This window comes from Vespa mandarinia, chromosome 22 (assembly GCF_050613455.1).
Source record: "Vespa mandarinia isolate Hongniang chromosome 22, ASM5061345v1, whole genome shotgun sequence".
Classification (NCBI taxonomy): Eukaryota; Metazoa; Arthropoda; class Insecta; order Hymenoptera; family Vespidae; genus Vespa; species Vespa mandarinia.
Window position 1 is genome coordinate 1,227,501 of NC_140831.1, and position 17,263 is coordinate 1,244,763.

Below are 17,263 nucleotides of genomic sequence, written 5' to 3' on the forward strand. Positions count from 1 at the left end.
TATCGCTCATCTTTTCACCGGTGAAAAAAGCATCGTCTTCGAGTACGACGTCGTCAGTGTTCCAAATAATAACTCGTAACTCGTAACTCTTTGGTTTTCTAGGTGATATATCAATTGGTGAACCTGGCGAAGGCATATCCATTGGGAACATGTCCACCCACATTTCTAATTTTCCTTGTTCTATGCCAGGCTTTTCGGGATTATAAAGTGGCCGAGTTTCGACGTGCTCAGGTACCAATGTAGAACCGATACGAGGAAAAGCATTCCATTGATGTAATACAGCAAGGGCAAGGTGTTCTTCTATACCTAAAAAAAAAAAAAAAGAAAAGAAAAAAAATTGAAAAATACGTTCGAAGGGATTAAATTCATTTTTATCACAACGACAAATTTTTCTTTTACCCTTTGAATGAACGTAAAATTCCATTTCCTCGTTCGACAATGAAAATGTTTTTCGTCCAATTGTAACGCGTCCATGAGAATAAACCGGACTATCAATTTTACCCTCTTTACACAATTTCGACAAAATTTGTGTTGGTTTCATTGCATCCCTCCACTTGTTGTATCCTGATCTATAAAATGTTCGATCGAAATTAAATTAAGTTGTTATTTTTTTTTCTTTTTCTTTTTTCTTTGTTTTTTTTTTTCTTTGGTAAATCGATTAAATCACGACCAATCGAATTATCAATTAATCTTACTCACTCGTCGTAACGTCTGGGAAAACCACAAGTTGCACGATGCCTACTATAAAATCGATTTTCCAAATCGATTTTAGTCTCGCCGATCATATCATCGGTACCAACTAAATCCCAATCCAAAACTTGTACCGTTAACAAAGAATCCTGAGGAAAAGTGGCTTCTATCTCGAAACACCTTGAATCATCAATAATGTATAAATGTGATTATACAAATATTTCTGATTTCGTTTTAATCTAGTAAAAGAAAAGAAAAGAAAAGAAAAGAAAGAGAAAACAATCTATATAACGATACTTACTTCCCAAAGACGGGATTGAGTTGTTTCGATACATAATTTTCCTTATCGCTTATCCTTTTATTACCCAATTGGAGAACAACGTAAGGATCAGCTTTCCCATTAAGATCACACGGATGAAGATCATTGGCCTTGACGATGTAAACTCTAACAAGAACATGAATTGGTTCGTTTGAGGGTACACCTTGAAAGAAACCGTACTGAGGATCAAATCCCATTACGGTATGATCTATTAGATCCTTTGGAAGTGGCCATTTGTAAACCTTCAAAGCTCCTTTGAAATAACCAACGATTCTATGCTCATCCTCGGTTTCATCGCCCGTTTTTTTTCCTCGATAGAGTTCGAACGTGTGCAACCATTCCTTGAACTGTTCGAATTCCGGTTGAGCTTCTAATTCGTTTGGATAGATCTTAAGTAGAGCTGTTTTTTGAGATGTCTTTCTTGGCACGTGTTTTGGACTTAATTTTGAAACGAATTTCGAAGTATTCGACGGTGACTTTAGACCAAATAATTTCCTTGTTGGATAAATGACACCAGGATTTTTCTCACTGGTGGTCGTTGTAGCTTGACCTTGATCAAATGCATCCTCCAAAAAAGCTGGCAAAGTTCCATTCTGTTGGGCTTGAAATATAGATTTCTCTCTTCTCAATTCTTTATTTTCCTCGATCATTGCCTCGACCGAAGCGAAATATTTCGTCCACCAATCCTGACAACCCTCTCCATTGTCCAATATTCCAATATCGCCTAAAATCGTATTATTATCTAATATCATTAGTTAGAAATTATAGAAATTTTTATCGACTTACTTAGTCCAACATCGTTCATTGGGCTCTGTTTTTTTCGTAAATTTTGTTCGGTTTTATCTCTCTTCGTTGGCCAAGCGCTTTGTTCAAATCCCAATGTTATAATAGTGTCACTATTATTTGAACCAAGATCGGATTGAGTAAATGATTCTTGAATATTCGTTTGTTGATATTTTGGTTTTCCTTGTTCGAGACCTAAACGAAGATAATGATTAAGAGAAATTTAATCTAAAAAAAAAAAAAAAAGAAAGAAAAATTCGCATATCCAACAATAAGATTAATTAATTTTCTTACCTATACATTGTAACTGATAAAGACTCTTTTTTCTCTCTTCGATGTCTCTGGCTCTTTTTGTTTGAGGCGAATAAGTATATTTGTGAATCGAATTAATCGTATGAGTGCCTACGAGTGTGTACCTTCCAAAACTTCTACAATCTACTGCTCTTATCGTTAATGGCGGCCGATAGAGTTCTTGCTCCGGCAATTCTAATTCTAAAAACTTAATGGGCGTATTAAAGTTCGGATTTTTTTTTGCATTTGCTATAACTGAGGAGTATAAAATATGACCGGCACATTCAACGTCCACGCGTGGCTTGTCAACTGTTAATAAATGAATTCTCTTTAGATCGCGTAATCCCCAGAAGAGTACCTCTATCCTGTAACGATAAAACATCAAAGGAATATTTAAAATAAACGATGATGATTAAAAAAAAAAAAAAAAAAAAAAAAGCACGATAAAAAATTATTTTCTTCATTTCTTACTTTGATTTGATTTTCTTTTCTTTCCCCTTTCTTTCTTTTTTTCTTTTTTTTTTCAGTATTTACATTCTATTTCATTTATTTTATATATTATATTACATATTATATATATATGATTTATTATATTCACCTTATGTATTATATACTTTGGTTATTTTTTTTTAATCGAATTATTTAATTGATCGAATAAAAATGACTTCGATAATTCGAAAAATTATTGAATCGAATATGTCGCAAGGAAATAAAATGTAAAAATTAAAATGTAAAAATTACGTGAAAGATTTCGACGTATTTAATTTTCTAATATTACCTATATTTTGCTAAAGTAGGACGTATACCAATTGGAACTGGAAGAATGGGACCTTGATCAGGACCAGATGCAATTAATTGTTGAAACTTGTCCTTTGGATCTGGCAATGTTGGAAATCCAAGATCTGACGTTGTAGGATGTTCAAGTAATTCGAATACGGCTAAGAGTTCTCCGGCTCTTGCAGCACCTCTGGTAATCTCGTACCATTCCAAGGACGGGGGATAATTTGGTGGTAAATAATTTTCTGACGAAAGTTTAACGTGGGGTCTTGCGATTGCTCGTCCAATATATTCGGATTTTCCCTGTAACGATCGAACAAGATAAATTCGTCAAATGTAACTTTTATTTTATATAAGCTCGTATGAACGTTCTAATAAATATTCAAAGTTAAGAAAAGTGCATTAATGCGAGGATTTATTATTATCGTTATCATAGTTCAAGGAACAATTTGTAAAATTGTTACAATAAGAATATAAAAATATTTCTATAAAATATTATGGAAGATATGGTCGTCGTAATAATTGAGATAAGATTTGAAGATATTCGACAGGGGATTGAGGAATTATTTTCTGAAGAATTATTTTACGAGGTCGAAGAAATTTTTTCTCTGGCTTTTTTTTCTTTCTTTCTTTCTTTCTTTCTTTCTTTTTTTTTCGTCATGACAGCGAGCGAAAGAAAGAAAAAAAGGAAAGAAATGAAGGAAAAAAAAAAGAACGAAAAGAAGAGTAAGAAAAAATAAAAAAAAATAAAAAATGGATACGGGTGTGTGCGTTTGTGTTCATCCAATTTCATGCCGCACAAAAGAGACAGAGAGAGAAAGGGAGAGAGAGAGAGAGAGAGAGAGAGAGAGAGAGAGAGAGAGAGAGAGAGAGAGAGAGAGAGAGAGAGAGAGATAGAGAGAGAGAACAGAGTATTAAGTTCTCTCGTAAATCATCATCGTGTGTGTGCTTTCTGTTCGAATCGTGATTTATATTATGTTATGAGAGATGATGTTACAGGTCGTATACAAACTGTTAAAGCAGAAAGTCCTTCATGCAGTGTTTATGTCCACGGTTTACACAATATGACTCTGGAAAAGAAAGAATCGTAAAATTGAATGGATATGTTTAGGATATGATTAGGTCACGTTCATTTCGTTCAATTCTTTACCGATATTATAATAATATGAAACGATTAGATAATGATCAAGTAAATGATAAAATATTGGAAAGGAAAAAAAAGCAAAAGGAAAGAAACAAAAAAAAAGGAAAAAGAAAAAAAAGAAATTAATTGCTTACCACTTTGTCCTGGTCGAATATCTCGATGACGATCGAGGGTGGATCCTTTTTGATTTCTTCGTCGGTACCATAAATTAGGATGTCGTCGAAGAGAAGCAATTCGTCCCACGTTGGGCTTAAAGTTTCGTCGATTACTTGAGTCGTTTTACAAAACTCACCACAAATAACACGTGCGAATGGATCGGACAAACCGGATGCGTCGCTACCAATCAACGATCTTGCTTGATACATGTGAGCTCTCAATTGAAATTTCTATATCGACATAATAATGTATTAAATACGTACGAATATCTTTGTTGATATTACAAATTTATAATATAAAAACAAAAAATGTCTTCATTGTTTCTTCTAATACTGACTTTTAATAAATTCGATTAAACGTATGACAACGAAAGTGATATAATATTTTATTAGTAATAATAAATTCTACAATTTTTTTTTTTTAACTATATATGTGTTTCTTTATAATACTCACGTGTTTCTCGACGTAATGAATGATCGTAGGTGGTAAAGCACGCAATCTATCGATATTTCTAAGTTCGTGACTCATCTCGTAACCATTTGGCAAACCCTGAATGAAGTATTTCTTATGCTTGAGTATACCCAACCACATGTAGATTTGTAGCTTAGTTTGTATAGCCCAACCAGCTGGTCCGAATCTCTTCTTTCCTGGAAGCTTCATGAACATTATTAAAGGATTAATATTTGTTTTCTTTTTTGGGATAGATTTTTTTTCTGTTTCATTTTTCTTCTTTTTTCTTTTTCTTTTTTTTTTTTTATTTATTCTTTTTCTCTCTTATTAATTAATTACTCCACCGACCTTTAGAAACATCGTTTGAACCTTTCCACAATTTCTACCGCATTCTTCGTCAACGATCGAATAGATCAATTCCCTGCATGAAATCCTTTGATAGGCAACACGTCTACCGGAACTGATGACCCAAATGAAGACATCCGGTAAAGAATCCTGAGGCTGCAAACACACAGAGGAATATTTCATCGTTCCTCAGCTTTCTCTATTCTATCTTATTAAAAATGATCTATCCTTCGCGTGGATCAACAACGCGAAGGATAGATTTTTGCTTTGCTTTTTTCTTTATTTCTTTTATATATATATATATATATTTTTTTTTTTTTTCTTTTTGTTTTTTTTTAAGTATGCTTGATGTACGCTCGTTGTATGTGGTACTGACATCCTCAATTAAGAACTTCAATTTCTGTAGATAGCTCTGTGCCGTTTTCAGACGTTCCTTGAAACTGTTCTTCGTTATTATTGCCTTCAAGTTTCTCGCCATGGTACCAATACTCTCCATCTCCCTTTGACAAAGTTTCGTCCTTTCCTTGTCTAATTTAGTTTTACCAACGCCTGGTCCTGTTGCACTCGATTTGCTGATGCCAACGTAACGATTGCAACTGCTTGACAATTCCTCGAGAACGGTTTTTAATAATTTCTCATTGGACGAATCGTCCATTCGTTGTTGTACCTCTGTTAATCCTTCTTCCTAATCGATAATTAAATGATACAAGTAAAAGAGAAATCTTTTTTTTTTTTTAAAGAGAAAGAGAAAAAAAGAGAGAGAAAGAAAGATAATTCTAATTAAACGTAGTTCTTTATTATATAGATATGTAAAGCTATTACAGGTACTATATAAATATATATAATTATAAAAATAAGCTTACCAATTTGTCCGCAATCTTGCCGATTATGTTACTATTATACATTCTACGTCGATAATCCGGCCAAATACTTCGAACATGTAGACACGGTTTATCATCCCAATATGGTAAAAAGTAATAGATTTTATCGTGCGTCATTGGTTTCGTTGTTGGTGTTGTACTCTGCCAGGAACCGCTAACAACTTCTTGCAATTCTTCCTCCTCTCCGTTAGCTCCGCTTTTCATTTCGCATATCTAAAAAAAGAAAAAAAAGAAAAGAAAAAAAGAAAAAAAGAAAAGAAAAAGAAAGAAAGAAAGAAAGAAAAAAAAATAGGGAAGCATTGTAAATTAGAAGAATTTTCTAATTTTCCTATTGCGTGATCAAAGTTAAGGTAAAAATAAAAAAAACTAGATTTTTGTATGTTAATGTATGTTAATAATGATATATATCGTTGAAACTGGCTATTATTATTATTATTATTATTATACACGCCAGTAATAATTGTTTGATGATGATTTATTTATTATTTATTCTGGATTTTCTGGATTATAAAATATATATATATACTATGGTATATACGTAATACAATAATCATACCTTCGAACTTTCATTATGTCCGTCCAAAGCATTACCCGCATTTCCAATAGATATTTCAAAATACATTGGCTTATCGCAAAGCTTCTTGTCTATCATCGTAGCGTCCATTATAGTGGCGAATAAAAAAAATTCTTCGTTTCTAGCATAAGCCGCCTCGTTGATTGGCACGGTCGGTTCGACCTCGACCTCCGAGGGTGCCATTTCGACGTTATCACTTATCTCCGTTCTAATCGCTATGAGTAATCTGCATGCCCGAAGTAACAACGATTATTTACATATATATACACATATATATATAATAATAATAATAATAATAATACTTTTATTAATATTATAAAAATAAAAAAAGTAAATAATAAAAAAAATAGAGAGAGAGAGAGAGAGATAACCTTGCTCTATAAGAAATCCCTTCACCGAGTCCAGTATTCAATGTCGAGTGTTCGTCTATCAAACTATAATCTCTAATGCTACCGTAAAGGTGAATAAATGCTGGACCGAAGGTCGGTAGAAAACCTTTTTCACCGTCGTTACTGATCTGTTTCAGATCGACGAAGTGTGTACCTATAACAGTAGCATGGACTGGGTCGTTATCGCAGAGCTGTATTTTTATTCTCTGACATAGGGGTGGGAACATTTCAGTAAAGACAATCTGTTCGTTCCAGATCGGAGCATAGCTGTGCCTTTTTACGCTCGTTTTACCCTGTAACAAGCAAGATCTATGGTTTCACCACTATGTTTCCTTTCTATTTTCCACGTTCGTGAATCTTTTTTCTTTTCTTTTCTTTTCTTATTTCTTTTTTTATCTTACTCCTTCGAGAAAAATTTTCTTTCAATTTTCTTTTAACGATACGACATCCAATTATATAACGAGTAAAATAAATATAGAGAAAAGAAAAAGAAAAAAAAAAAAAAAGAAGAAAAGAAAGGTAATTTAATTTTTTTTTTCCCCCTTTTCTTTCTATTCTTTCTCTATTAAATCGTTTTTACGTTTCATACTTACGCTCAAACCGGCGAACGAGACCTGAACATATGGATCAACCAAATCTTTAACCTCACCGGTGAAAGCTTTTTTCACATTCGCCATAATACTGCTATTCATTTTTGGCAAACCGTCTGCCCTATAAACCTTCACAATGAATTTAGCTCTCTGTCTTTCTATCGGTACGCCATCGGGTAGCAAAAGATTTCCCTCGATGTCATCCTCGTCTTTCTCACTTTTCGGGGGAATTTTAACGGTGTCTCCCTTTCCAATAACGCTTATGTCACACTTCAAATATCCTTTGGGACCTCCTGCGACGTCGTCTGGATCGGTTAGAAGAGCCCACTTGTGATAAAATTGATGATCTGCGAATACGATTCTATGCTTCGTGATCACGCATCTTAAGTTTCCCAGAGAAATTCACGAAATATGCATAATTTCGATAGAAAAAAAGAACATAGAGAAATATACATATATATTTATATAAAAAAGATTAAAGAAAAAATTGTGTTATTATCCCAGAGCCACGATTTCCTTTGGAATCTACTTCTTTCCTTATATATATATATATATTTATATATATATATATATATATATATATATACATAAAAGAAATCATATGTAAAACTTATACTATATTATATTTATGGATACGAATTAACGATGAAATTTACATATTTAAAAAAAAAAGAAAAAAAAAAAAAAAAGAAAAAGAAAACAATTATTCATAGATGAAACAAATTAAATATATCAACGTATCACGTTATAGAAACTCAAGAATAGAATATATTTGTTGTAAAGAAAAATTTCATTCGATACTGACGAAAATTGAATTAATATTATTATTTAATTATTGTTAGTATCTATTGTATATTTATTATTGATTGCAATATGAGAGGAAGAGATCGGTATAGTTATCTGATTTTGCTCTATTCACGCCTGTCAAGAGCCCATTAAATATTAGATTACTTAGTTGGATAATTATTCACACGAACTTCCTAATGTGACATAGATAATAGATTGATCGTTACAGTTAACGGATTGATCATACGACAAATTTGTTAATTACAAACACGATGGTCACGTAAATAAATAAATATATATATATATTTAAATTTAATGATATTAAAAAGTAGTTATTAGTTTTAAAAGATATTGATCATTTCTTTTTCTTTTCTTCTTTTTGTTTACTTCCTTTTTTTTCCCTTTTTTTTCTTTTTTTTTCTTTTTTTTTTCTCTCTAACAGATCTCGTGGCTCTTGGAGTCTTGACACATGAGATCAAATATTATTAATAGCATGCAAGCTCAGAAAAAAAAAGATTTATTATTATCACGATTTAATCGAAATTCCTGTAAGAAAATGATTTATTTTCATAGAATAATTATTTTAACGTGCAATAACTGAATAAATATTATTTTACCTGATTATTGATCCTTCTGGAAATTATCTTTACGATATAAATTACGTATGTTAAATAAAATAAATAAATAAATAAATAAATAAATAAATAATAATAATAATAATAATAATAATAATAATAATAATAATAATAATAATAATAATAATAATAAATTTATTATTCATATTGAACACTACGATATCTAAATAATCCAATAGTAATATAGTTTTAAGCCGAATTATTAATTCCAAATTTCGAGGTGAAATTTGATATAAAATACGTGATATCTAATATCTCGTATTTAGAGATCAGAATAGATATCTACAATACGTATTCATATATTTCGAAGAAAATTGTTCTAATCAATATTATCTTTGTCAAATGAAAAATAATATATAAGATTTATTTTATTATTGTTGTTGTCATTGTTGTTACTATTTTCATGATAGTTAAATTCTCATTTAATTATTTTCATTCATCTATAATATACGTTTTACAAGCTGTCACCGTTCTATATAATAAATAATATCTACATATGTGGAACAATTCCCATGGCACCTTGACACCTTTAATCACGTCAAACATAACGACATCGGTGCGAGAAAAATTAAATGATTCATTTCTTATCAATTTCGTTTTTGCTCTTTAATTAATTAAACGAAAGAAATAAAGAAATAAATAAAGAAAGAAAGAAAAGAAAATTGAAAATAAAAGGAAAAAAAAAAAGAGAAGTTTCGCGGAAACGTCGTATCTCGGATCGATATTTCTATTAACTAATTCATCATACTCCTCTTAGCTAATTTCTTACTCAGATTAATTCCCAAAGTAATTTCCATTTTAAAATGATTCTATGTACGTTCATTACGAAGAATAAAAAAAAAAAAAAGAGAGAGAGAGAGAGAAAGAGAAAAAAAAAAATAAAACACGAATACAAAAGAAAGAGCCACCATCAATGAGAATCGTGTTCCTTTTTTTTTTTGGCTTGAAAAAATGATCACGTACGATATTTGTAATACTGCGAAGCTTTGCAGGTCAAAAAAAGTCAACTGAAAAGTTTTGATATATTTCGAAGTACATACGATTCAAACTTTTGCCCATTTAAAAACTGTACGAGCAATCTGTAAAAAATCTCTAGGGGATACACAACTTTTTTTATTTTCTCCTTTATCGCGTTTATATGGACCAATAGGTATATATTTAATTTGTTTTTTCTTTTTTTGGTGTTTTTGCTTTCCTTTTTTTTTTTTTTTTTTTTTTATTCATAATAAACTTATAAAATCATTCCTCATATGAATACCATCGATCGCATGCCATCGATAGATAAAAAAAGAATATATATACATTTAGAATAAAACGAAGCAAATAAAAGAAAAAAAAGTTTACAATTAGTAATAAACATTAAGGAATATGTACAAAATGATCGATTTGAAAATTGTCGTGTATTATTTTATTTCCAAAATCGAGAGAAAGTGCTTTGACTTTAAAACCAAAAAAAAAAGAATAAAGAAAAGAAGAAGAAGAAGAAGAAAGAAAGAAAGAAAAAAGGAGAAATAAATCAACAAAAAAAAATATATATATATATATAAACAGCGGATAAATATAAACAGCAGATTGCAAGCAATGACGATGAGAGATCCATTTTAAGATATATCGACTTTGATATATGGATGTTTAGATGAAGATGAAACAAATATAATAGAAATAACAGAGTAAACAACACGAAGATAAAGTTCAAAGTACACAAGTAAAAAGATTTCGAAGATTCTTTTTTTTTTTTCTTTTTTTTTTTTCTGGACAAATTTGTACCTGGCTGTGCCCAAACTGTTGCGATGTCTAACTTAAAGCTGCCCAGTGTTAAATTAGCACGCAAGAGATTCCGCGATTGCTGCACCTACGATATTATATTAAAAGATATTACATCAAACAAAAATGCTCCATGCTTCACACTGTTCTCTTGTCTTTTTTTTTTTTTTTCTTTTTTTCTTTTATCCGAAAAAGAAGATCATCATTCTTTAATAAATCCCTTTTTCTCCATACCATCGTATGCCATTGTGTATACCATAAAAAATAATAATAATAATAATAATAATAATAATAATAATAATAATAATAATAATAATTAAACTTGATATAGATATTTTTTTTGTAAAATCTTTTATATATAATAAATAAAATAAGATATTGTTAAATAAAAAAATTTCTTATCCAATTAAATCACTAGTCATTAGTTTCCTAATGATATACTGATATGATTTTCTGTTCTCCTTTTATAAATATTTATATAAACGAGGTCATCGTGTATTTCTCTCTCTCTCTCTCTCTCTCTCTCTCTCTCTCTCTCTCTCTCTCTCTCTTTCACTCTCTCTTTTTTTCACTCTCTCTCTCTCTCTCTCTTTCACTTTCAACGATTAATAAAGAATTAAAAGAAGATCTGTACTAACAGCACACGTTTCACATATACATCTCGCAATTTCTTTTTACGATGAACGAGTTCCATTTATTTCCCTGTGAAACTGTTAAGCTCGTTTTTTCTCGGTCACGTGAGTCGATTCTTGAGATCGATCGACACACAGAGCTACGACTTTGAAATAATGAAAGTCATCTGTCTTTTATATTACCAATATAAAAATAAATGGAAAAAGAAAAAAGAAATATAAAGGAAAGAGGGGAAAAAGAAAAAAAAAAAAGAATAGAAGAAATAAAAACAGACACTTGTTTTATGAACATTGACACGAAATTCATACTCGAAGTAATTTTATGCTTAGATAAATATCCCATATCATATAGGTATATATTGATATCTGTATGTACATACACATGTATATAATGATATTGTGTATATTCTATTGTACTACTACTACTATATAAACAACTTCGATACCATGTTTCTCTCTGGTTAATCGACCGATGTTATTGGAATAATGAACATTCTATGAAAAACTCAGAAGTTTTATATACATATGTATGTATGTATATACATAGGTATACGCATGTGTATAATATAATTAGAGAATAAATATATATGTATACATAGAAGATGTTTCATTTACATAACTTGAACATTTCAAATATCCCCATTGCTTTTGACGATACCTAAACACAAATATCATAGGAAAGAAAATTGTGTTGTCAAATGTTACCAATATTTTTTTATTCATTCTTCTTTTTTTTTTTATTTTTTTTTATTTTTTTTTTTATTTTCTTCCTCAAGATTTACAAATTATCTTATCCGATCGTATTTATAAAAAATATCATTATAAGGAAATATCAAAGTTAATGGGAATTTCACAAATATTCTTTAAATAAATTTTTCGAAGTAGATAAAAAAAAGAAAAAAAAGAAGAAAAAGTCTAAATCTTGTCGACGTCTCTATTTTTTTTTCTCAAAGACTCGAAGGTAGAATTCCTTCGAAAATAATGCGAGCTTATGGTTTTTTTTCCAATTTTATGGAGAGAAAAAAAACCTCTGCAAACAATTAATGATCGCAAACAGTAAATGGTTTTCTCATAGTTGTATAATGATTGTATAAAATTCAGATAATCTTGTTCATAAATTATTTGTTTTTCTATTTATAACTATTTTTCATTTGTTCGTAGAAAAATGAAGATCCTTGAACAACTGATATTTTCTCTATGTAACTAACTGACTAGGATTTTCATATTTATGAAAAGAAATTTGAAAAAGAAAAATCATCATCCAGAGATATCTCTTGTGTATTTGTCTATCATTGTATTACTGAAAAATGTAAAAAGTATTTTTTGTTTATAAGTTGAAGAATCAGCAAATACGTGTCCCGTCATTTTAAGGATTCCTTTCTTTTCTCATAAATCGCATAAAATCCTTGGTATCTTTTTAAAAGTTGGTAACATTAAAAAAATTAATATTCTTTGTCTCGGTTTTTCTTTCTTTTCGGGAGAATTTTTTTTTTTTGCTAAGCCAGTAAAACTACACTATGCTAGTAAAATAATGTCAAAATGAAAAAAAAAAAAAAAAAAAGAAAAGAAAGCAAAAACGTACAGATGACCCGTAAACCTTGAAAGAAGATAAGCTTGAAACGAAAAGAAAAAAAGAAAAAAGGAAAAAGAAATTATTGTCTTAGTTAAAATATTGCATTGTTTGGGATGAAACCATTTTTTTCTTTTTTTCTTTTGTTTCATTTATTTATTTATTTATTTTTTTTTCAAATTCCTTTTGTGTCACCGTCAAAAGCAAACAGAGATATCTAAAGTATTTGAATTAAGTGAAAGCATCTATATATATATATGTACACACACACACATACACACACACATTTATATAGACGTCGCGCAAGCTTATATTTTCTAGAAATTCAACGAGTATGTCAGTGTTTGAGACGGAACAAATAGGTAAGAAATATTTTTATTTCTTTCAACGTTTTAAAAAACTTTATACGTCATGAGAAAATAAAAGAAAAAGCGGAAAGAAAAAGACAAAAGGAAATGAAAAAGGGAAAGAAAAAGAAAGACAAAGAAAAAGTAAAAAAGAACGACCCGGATTGTCGTAATGTAATGGTAAACCAAATAAAAGAAACACGAAAAGGGAAAAAATTCTGCAATCGACAGCTTTCTTTTTGTAGAAAAATAGTAAGGTCAATGGATGGTAAAAGTTTATACCTTTTTATAAGTTCTGATTTCCTTTCGAAACGAAATAATTCTTTCTTGATATTTTTTTTTTTTTTTTTTTTTTTTTTTTTTTTTTAAAAATCTGCAGCAATGTATTATTATTATTTATTTTTTAACATTACATTCGATGTTCATTTGCCATACGGATTACGATCATACAAAAAAATACTTTCGGTAAATTAACTCTACAATATAAGAACATTTTAAAGAAAATTACAGTTCCGTCGGGAACGAGAGAAAATGTTGGAGAGAATTCGTTCGGAAATACATCGTATTCGGTTCTAAAGCATTATCGATCTTGTAGAGCAAAAAAAGAAAGAAAAAAAAAAAAAGAAAAAGGAAGAAAAAAAACATTCCAACGTTGACTCGAACGAGAACTCTAAATCGATGACGACACTATATCAAATTAAAATGAAGAAAAAGAAAAAGAAAAAAAGAGAGAGAGAGAGAGAGAGAGAGAGAGAGAGAGACCAAGAAATTTTTTTAATCATCGTGTCCCGATTAAATAATGATCGAATATTTTTAAATAAACTTACCGACAGTGTGATAATCTTGTCGAAAAGCATTACCGGTGGCATGTGAAAGTCGAAGACGAAATACTGCAAAACGATAAAATAACATTTGAAATAGAATATCTTTCATTCTTTTAACTTTTTGAAATATATCAATAAATATTAAACAAAGTGATATATCCGCGAATCCATAAAACGTACGAACTAATGCGAAAAGAGGTAAAAAAAAAAGAAAAGAAAAAAGAAAAAAAAAGAAAGAAATAAAAACAAAAAAAAAGGAAACAACGATGAAGAAGTTAACGATAAAGATTTGAAGTAATTCTATGCAATGCCCGAGTTGAAAAATGTAACGTAGATTATATTTGAAACTCGTTTAAACTTTTCCCCCGTTAAGTTCATTCCGTAGTGCTTCTGTGGTTTGATCCTTACTAATTAAACAGTATCCCATAGAAGAAAATATATTTGCTTTCTAGGTCAAAAAGTATTCATGGGCAATAAATATCGTAAATGTAAATCAAGAAAATTCTTTTGAAAATTTAATATCGGGGGAAAAAAAAAAGAAAGAAAAAGAAAATTGAAGTTAATAAAATTAAATGATTGATTATTGAATATTTGAACCTCGTTGTAATAAGGACAATTAGTAGATTCCTTGACGCTTGTATATTTTCGTTGATCGCCAACTTGAACGCAAACAACTGGATCCATATTGAGTCCTGCTAATTGTCTCGCTTCTATGATCGTCACGCATACCTGATAATCTTGAGCTTTCAAAGCTCCTTGAGCAGTGTCATGAGTCTGGAAAATATTTAATTATACGCTAATTTATTATTATTATTATAATAATAATTATTATTATTATTACTATTAATTTCCTTTTTTTTTTTTTGCCTTTTCCTTTCTTTTTTCTTAATAACACTCGAGAGAACTGTCATTAATAAAAACAGAGACATAGTTAAATTCAAAATGAGATTTGTTGATACGTAACGAGAGAAAATCAAATGAAGTAAAGGACAAGGAATAGAGAATGAAAAAGGGTTGGTTTCCCTTAAATCTTCTTACTCGTTCGCTTTTCGCAATAACATTCTCATCGTAATTCTCTCGTTTTAATTGTTCAGAAATACACGAAGGATTTAGCAAAGTAATCTCTCTCTATTTCTCTCTCTCAACTATAAATTTCTAATGTCTTTTTGTGGTCATGAGCTTTCTGTTAGTTTGTTTTTGTTACAAAAAAAAAAAAAAAAAACAAAAAAAAAATCCCAATATATTTAATAAGAAAGTATGAAAATATTTTGTCTCGAATGTGATACCTATTTATCCGATTATAATCTCGAATATATTTAATTGTCATCTTTTCGAAAATGTCGAAGTAATAAATTTAAAAAAAAAAAAAAAAGGATTTCATTTTTATATCAATAAAATTATTAATTATTAATTAATTAATTTGAAATTATTAATAATACTCGTTCTACCTTTGGTTTAGGTTTTTTCACTGGCTTTATAATCATAGAATCGTCTTGTTCGATATTGATACTCTGTTGACTGTCGTTATCCGACGGGTTCGTTTCAAGAGAAGTCATAGAATTCGTTCTAGAAGGTTCATTTGATGTTGGACAGCTTGAATCTCTTCCATCGATAAGTTCCTTCGTCTCTGAATTGCTGTCGCAAGATTTTGCCCTTGGTGGTCTCTGTTTCCCTAACTTCATGAAAGATCTCATACTTTTCAACGTCGAGCTTCTGCGAACAGAATTTTTTTTGTTTTTTATTTTTTTTTTTTAGTTTTTTCTTTTTCTTTTCTTTTCTTTTTTTTTTTTTTTTTTTGTTCCAGTAAGACCATCGAGTCTCGAAAAGGAACGTTGTTATAAAGCTTTCAGTGATTATACTCGTACCAAACGTCAATTATATTTGACATGAAAAGCCATTTTTTTTCTTCTTTGTTCTCTTTTGAAAATAACTGGAAATCTCATTGTACGTCTTATTAAAAGAAAATATAATAATTAAATTTCTGGATTGCTTTGAAATTTTTCTTTCGTACTGTCAAACATTTCTTTGTAACTCGAACAAGAACAAGCCGCATTGTAAAAGTTCTAATTTCTAAAAATATCATTGTCATATTTTTTTTTTTCTTTTTAAACGTATAAACGTTGGAGATAACAATTAGAGGAAACAATCGTTCGATGTATTTAAAAAAAACAATCACGATTTGTTTTATTAATGATAGAATTTAGAATAACTTTATCAATTTGAAATGACCTCAATAAAAATGGTTTTTTTTTACAGCTTTCGATTAAATTAACGTCGCAAAACATATCAAATATTTCAATCAGAGTGGAAGTTTATCAACGATATTTAATTGAGAGATATTTATATATATATATATATATATATATATATATATATATATATATAATAAAGTAAAATGTTTAATTAAAACATTTCGTATATCCATTTTTTATAATATTAGTAATTATTCATATATATCATTTAAAGTAAAATCATTTCAATATATATATATATATATATATATATATATATATATATATATATTTATGTTATTTAAATTTTTACACACACGACGGATTAAAATGTATTTAAAAATAAACTGTAATATTTCATATTTTATATTTGTGCAAAGTATTTCGTTCAAAGAAATAAAAAAAGAAATAATTCATTTCCGAATTCGATCATTTAATTGGATCAAATTATCGATCTTAAAGGAATAGAATTAGCCTTAATCTATTATCCGATTAAACCATGAATAAAATTACACGTTTTATCTTAAAACCCATCGACATCCCTTCTTCGTAACTCATACCAAAATGCAATTGGATTCGTTTTCGCTCGTAAACCATGAATTTGTGTCTATACTGATCGTAAAAGAATCGTTTAAGAATGTATTATATATATATGTATATATATATATATACACACACATACAGATATATATATATATATATATACTTTATTACGATGACGACAAGTATAAAAGTAAAGTTATTTTATAATCAATCGAGTTGTCAATAAATATATCTCGAGCTGATTCTCATAAATATATTTAAATGTATACGCCAGATAAAAAGTTTATTACAAAAGAAAAAAAAAAAAAAAAAAAAAAAAAGAAAAGACGAAATAAATAAAATATTAAAATTTTATTATAATACTTAATAATGATACTTGTTTATTAGTATACAATATACTCTAATAATAATTTCTAATTCTTTTCTTTCTTTCTTTTTTTCTTTTTTTGTTTTTTTTTCTTTTTGTCTTATAATATTATTGCATAACAACTCCACGTATGCCCGTTCCATTGATAAGCAAAAAAAATTCCCGACATCTTTCT

The 17,263-nt window shown here is 29.1% G+C and overlaps 1 protein-coding gene across 2 annotated transcripts in view; it reads right to left on the reverse strand.

Annotated features, from left to right (window-relative positions):
* LOC118442640 (otoferlin) overlaps nt 1–17,263 on the reverse strand; it is a 31,939-nt gene that overhangs the window by 1,329 nt on the left and 13,347 nt on the right. Inside the window, exons 5-23 of one of the 2 annotated variants that reach the window (XM_035868503.2) lie at nt 15,396–15,660; nt 14,545–14,721; nt 13,951–14,013; nt 10,578–10,662; nt 7,393–7,736; nt 6,782–7,092; nt 6,393–6,636; nt 5,819–6,049; nt 5,332–5,640; nt 4,959–5,111; nt 4,614–4,814; nt 4,139–4,390; nt 2,862–3,163; nt 2,087–2,448; nt 1,796–1,987; nt 992–1,733; nt 700–870; nt 400–569; nt 1–306 (exon numbers count right to left, since the gene is read on the reverse strand). The exon at nt 1–306 is cut by the window's left edge and continues 13 nt beyond it. In XM_035868503.2, the coding sequence (XP_035724396.1) occupies nt 1–306; nt 400–569; nt 700–870; nt 992–1,733; nt 1,796–1,987; nt 2,087–2,448; nt 2,862–3,163; nt 4,139–4,390; nt 4,614–4,814; nt 4,959–5,111; nt 5,332–5,640; nt 5,819–6,049; nt 6,393–6,636; nt 6,782–7,092; nt 7,393–7,736; nt 10,578–10,662; nt 13,951–14,013; nt 14,545–14,721; nt 15,396–15,660 (4,880 nt within the window). Of the gene's footprint in view, nt 307–399; nt 570–699; nt 871–991; nt 1,752–1,795; nt 1,988–2,086; nt 2,449–2,861; nt 3,164–4,138; nt 4,391–4,613; nt 4,815–4,958; nt 5,112–5,331; nt 5,641–5,818; nt 6,050–6,392; nt 6,637–6,781; nt 7,093–7,392; nt 7,737–10,577; nt 10,663–13,950; nt 14,014–14,544; nt 14,722–15,395; nt 15,661–17,263 lie in introns of both variants that reach the window. The other variant, XM_035868501.2, reaches the window with a different exon arrangement.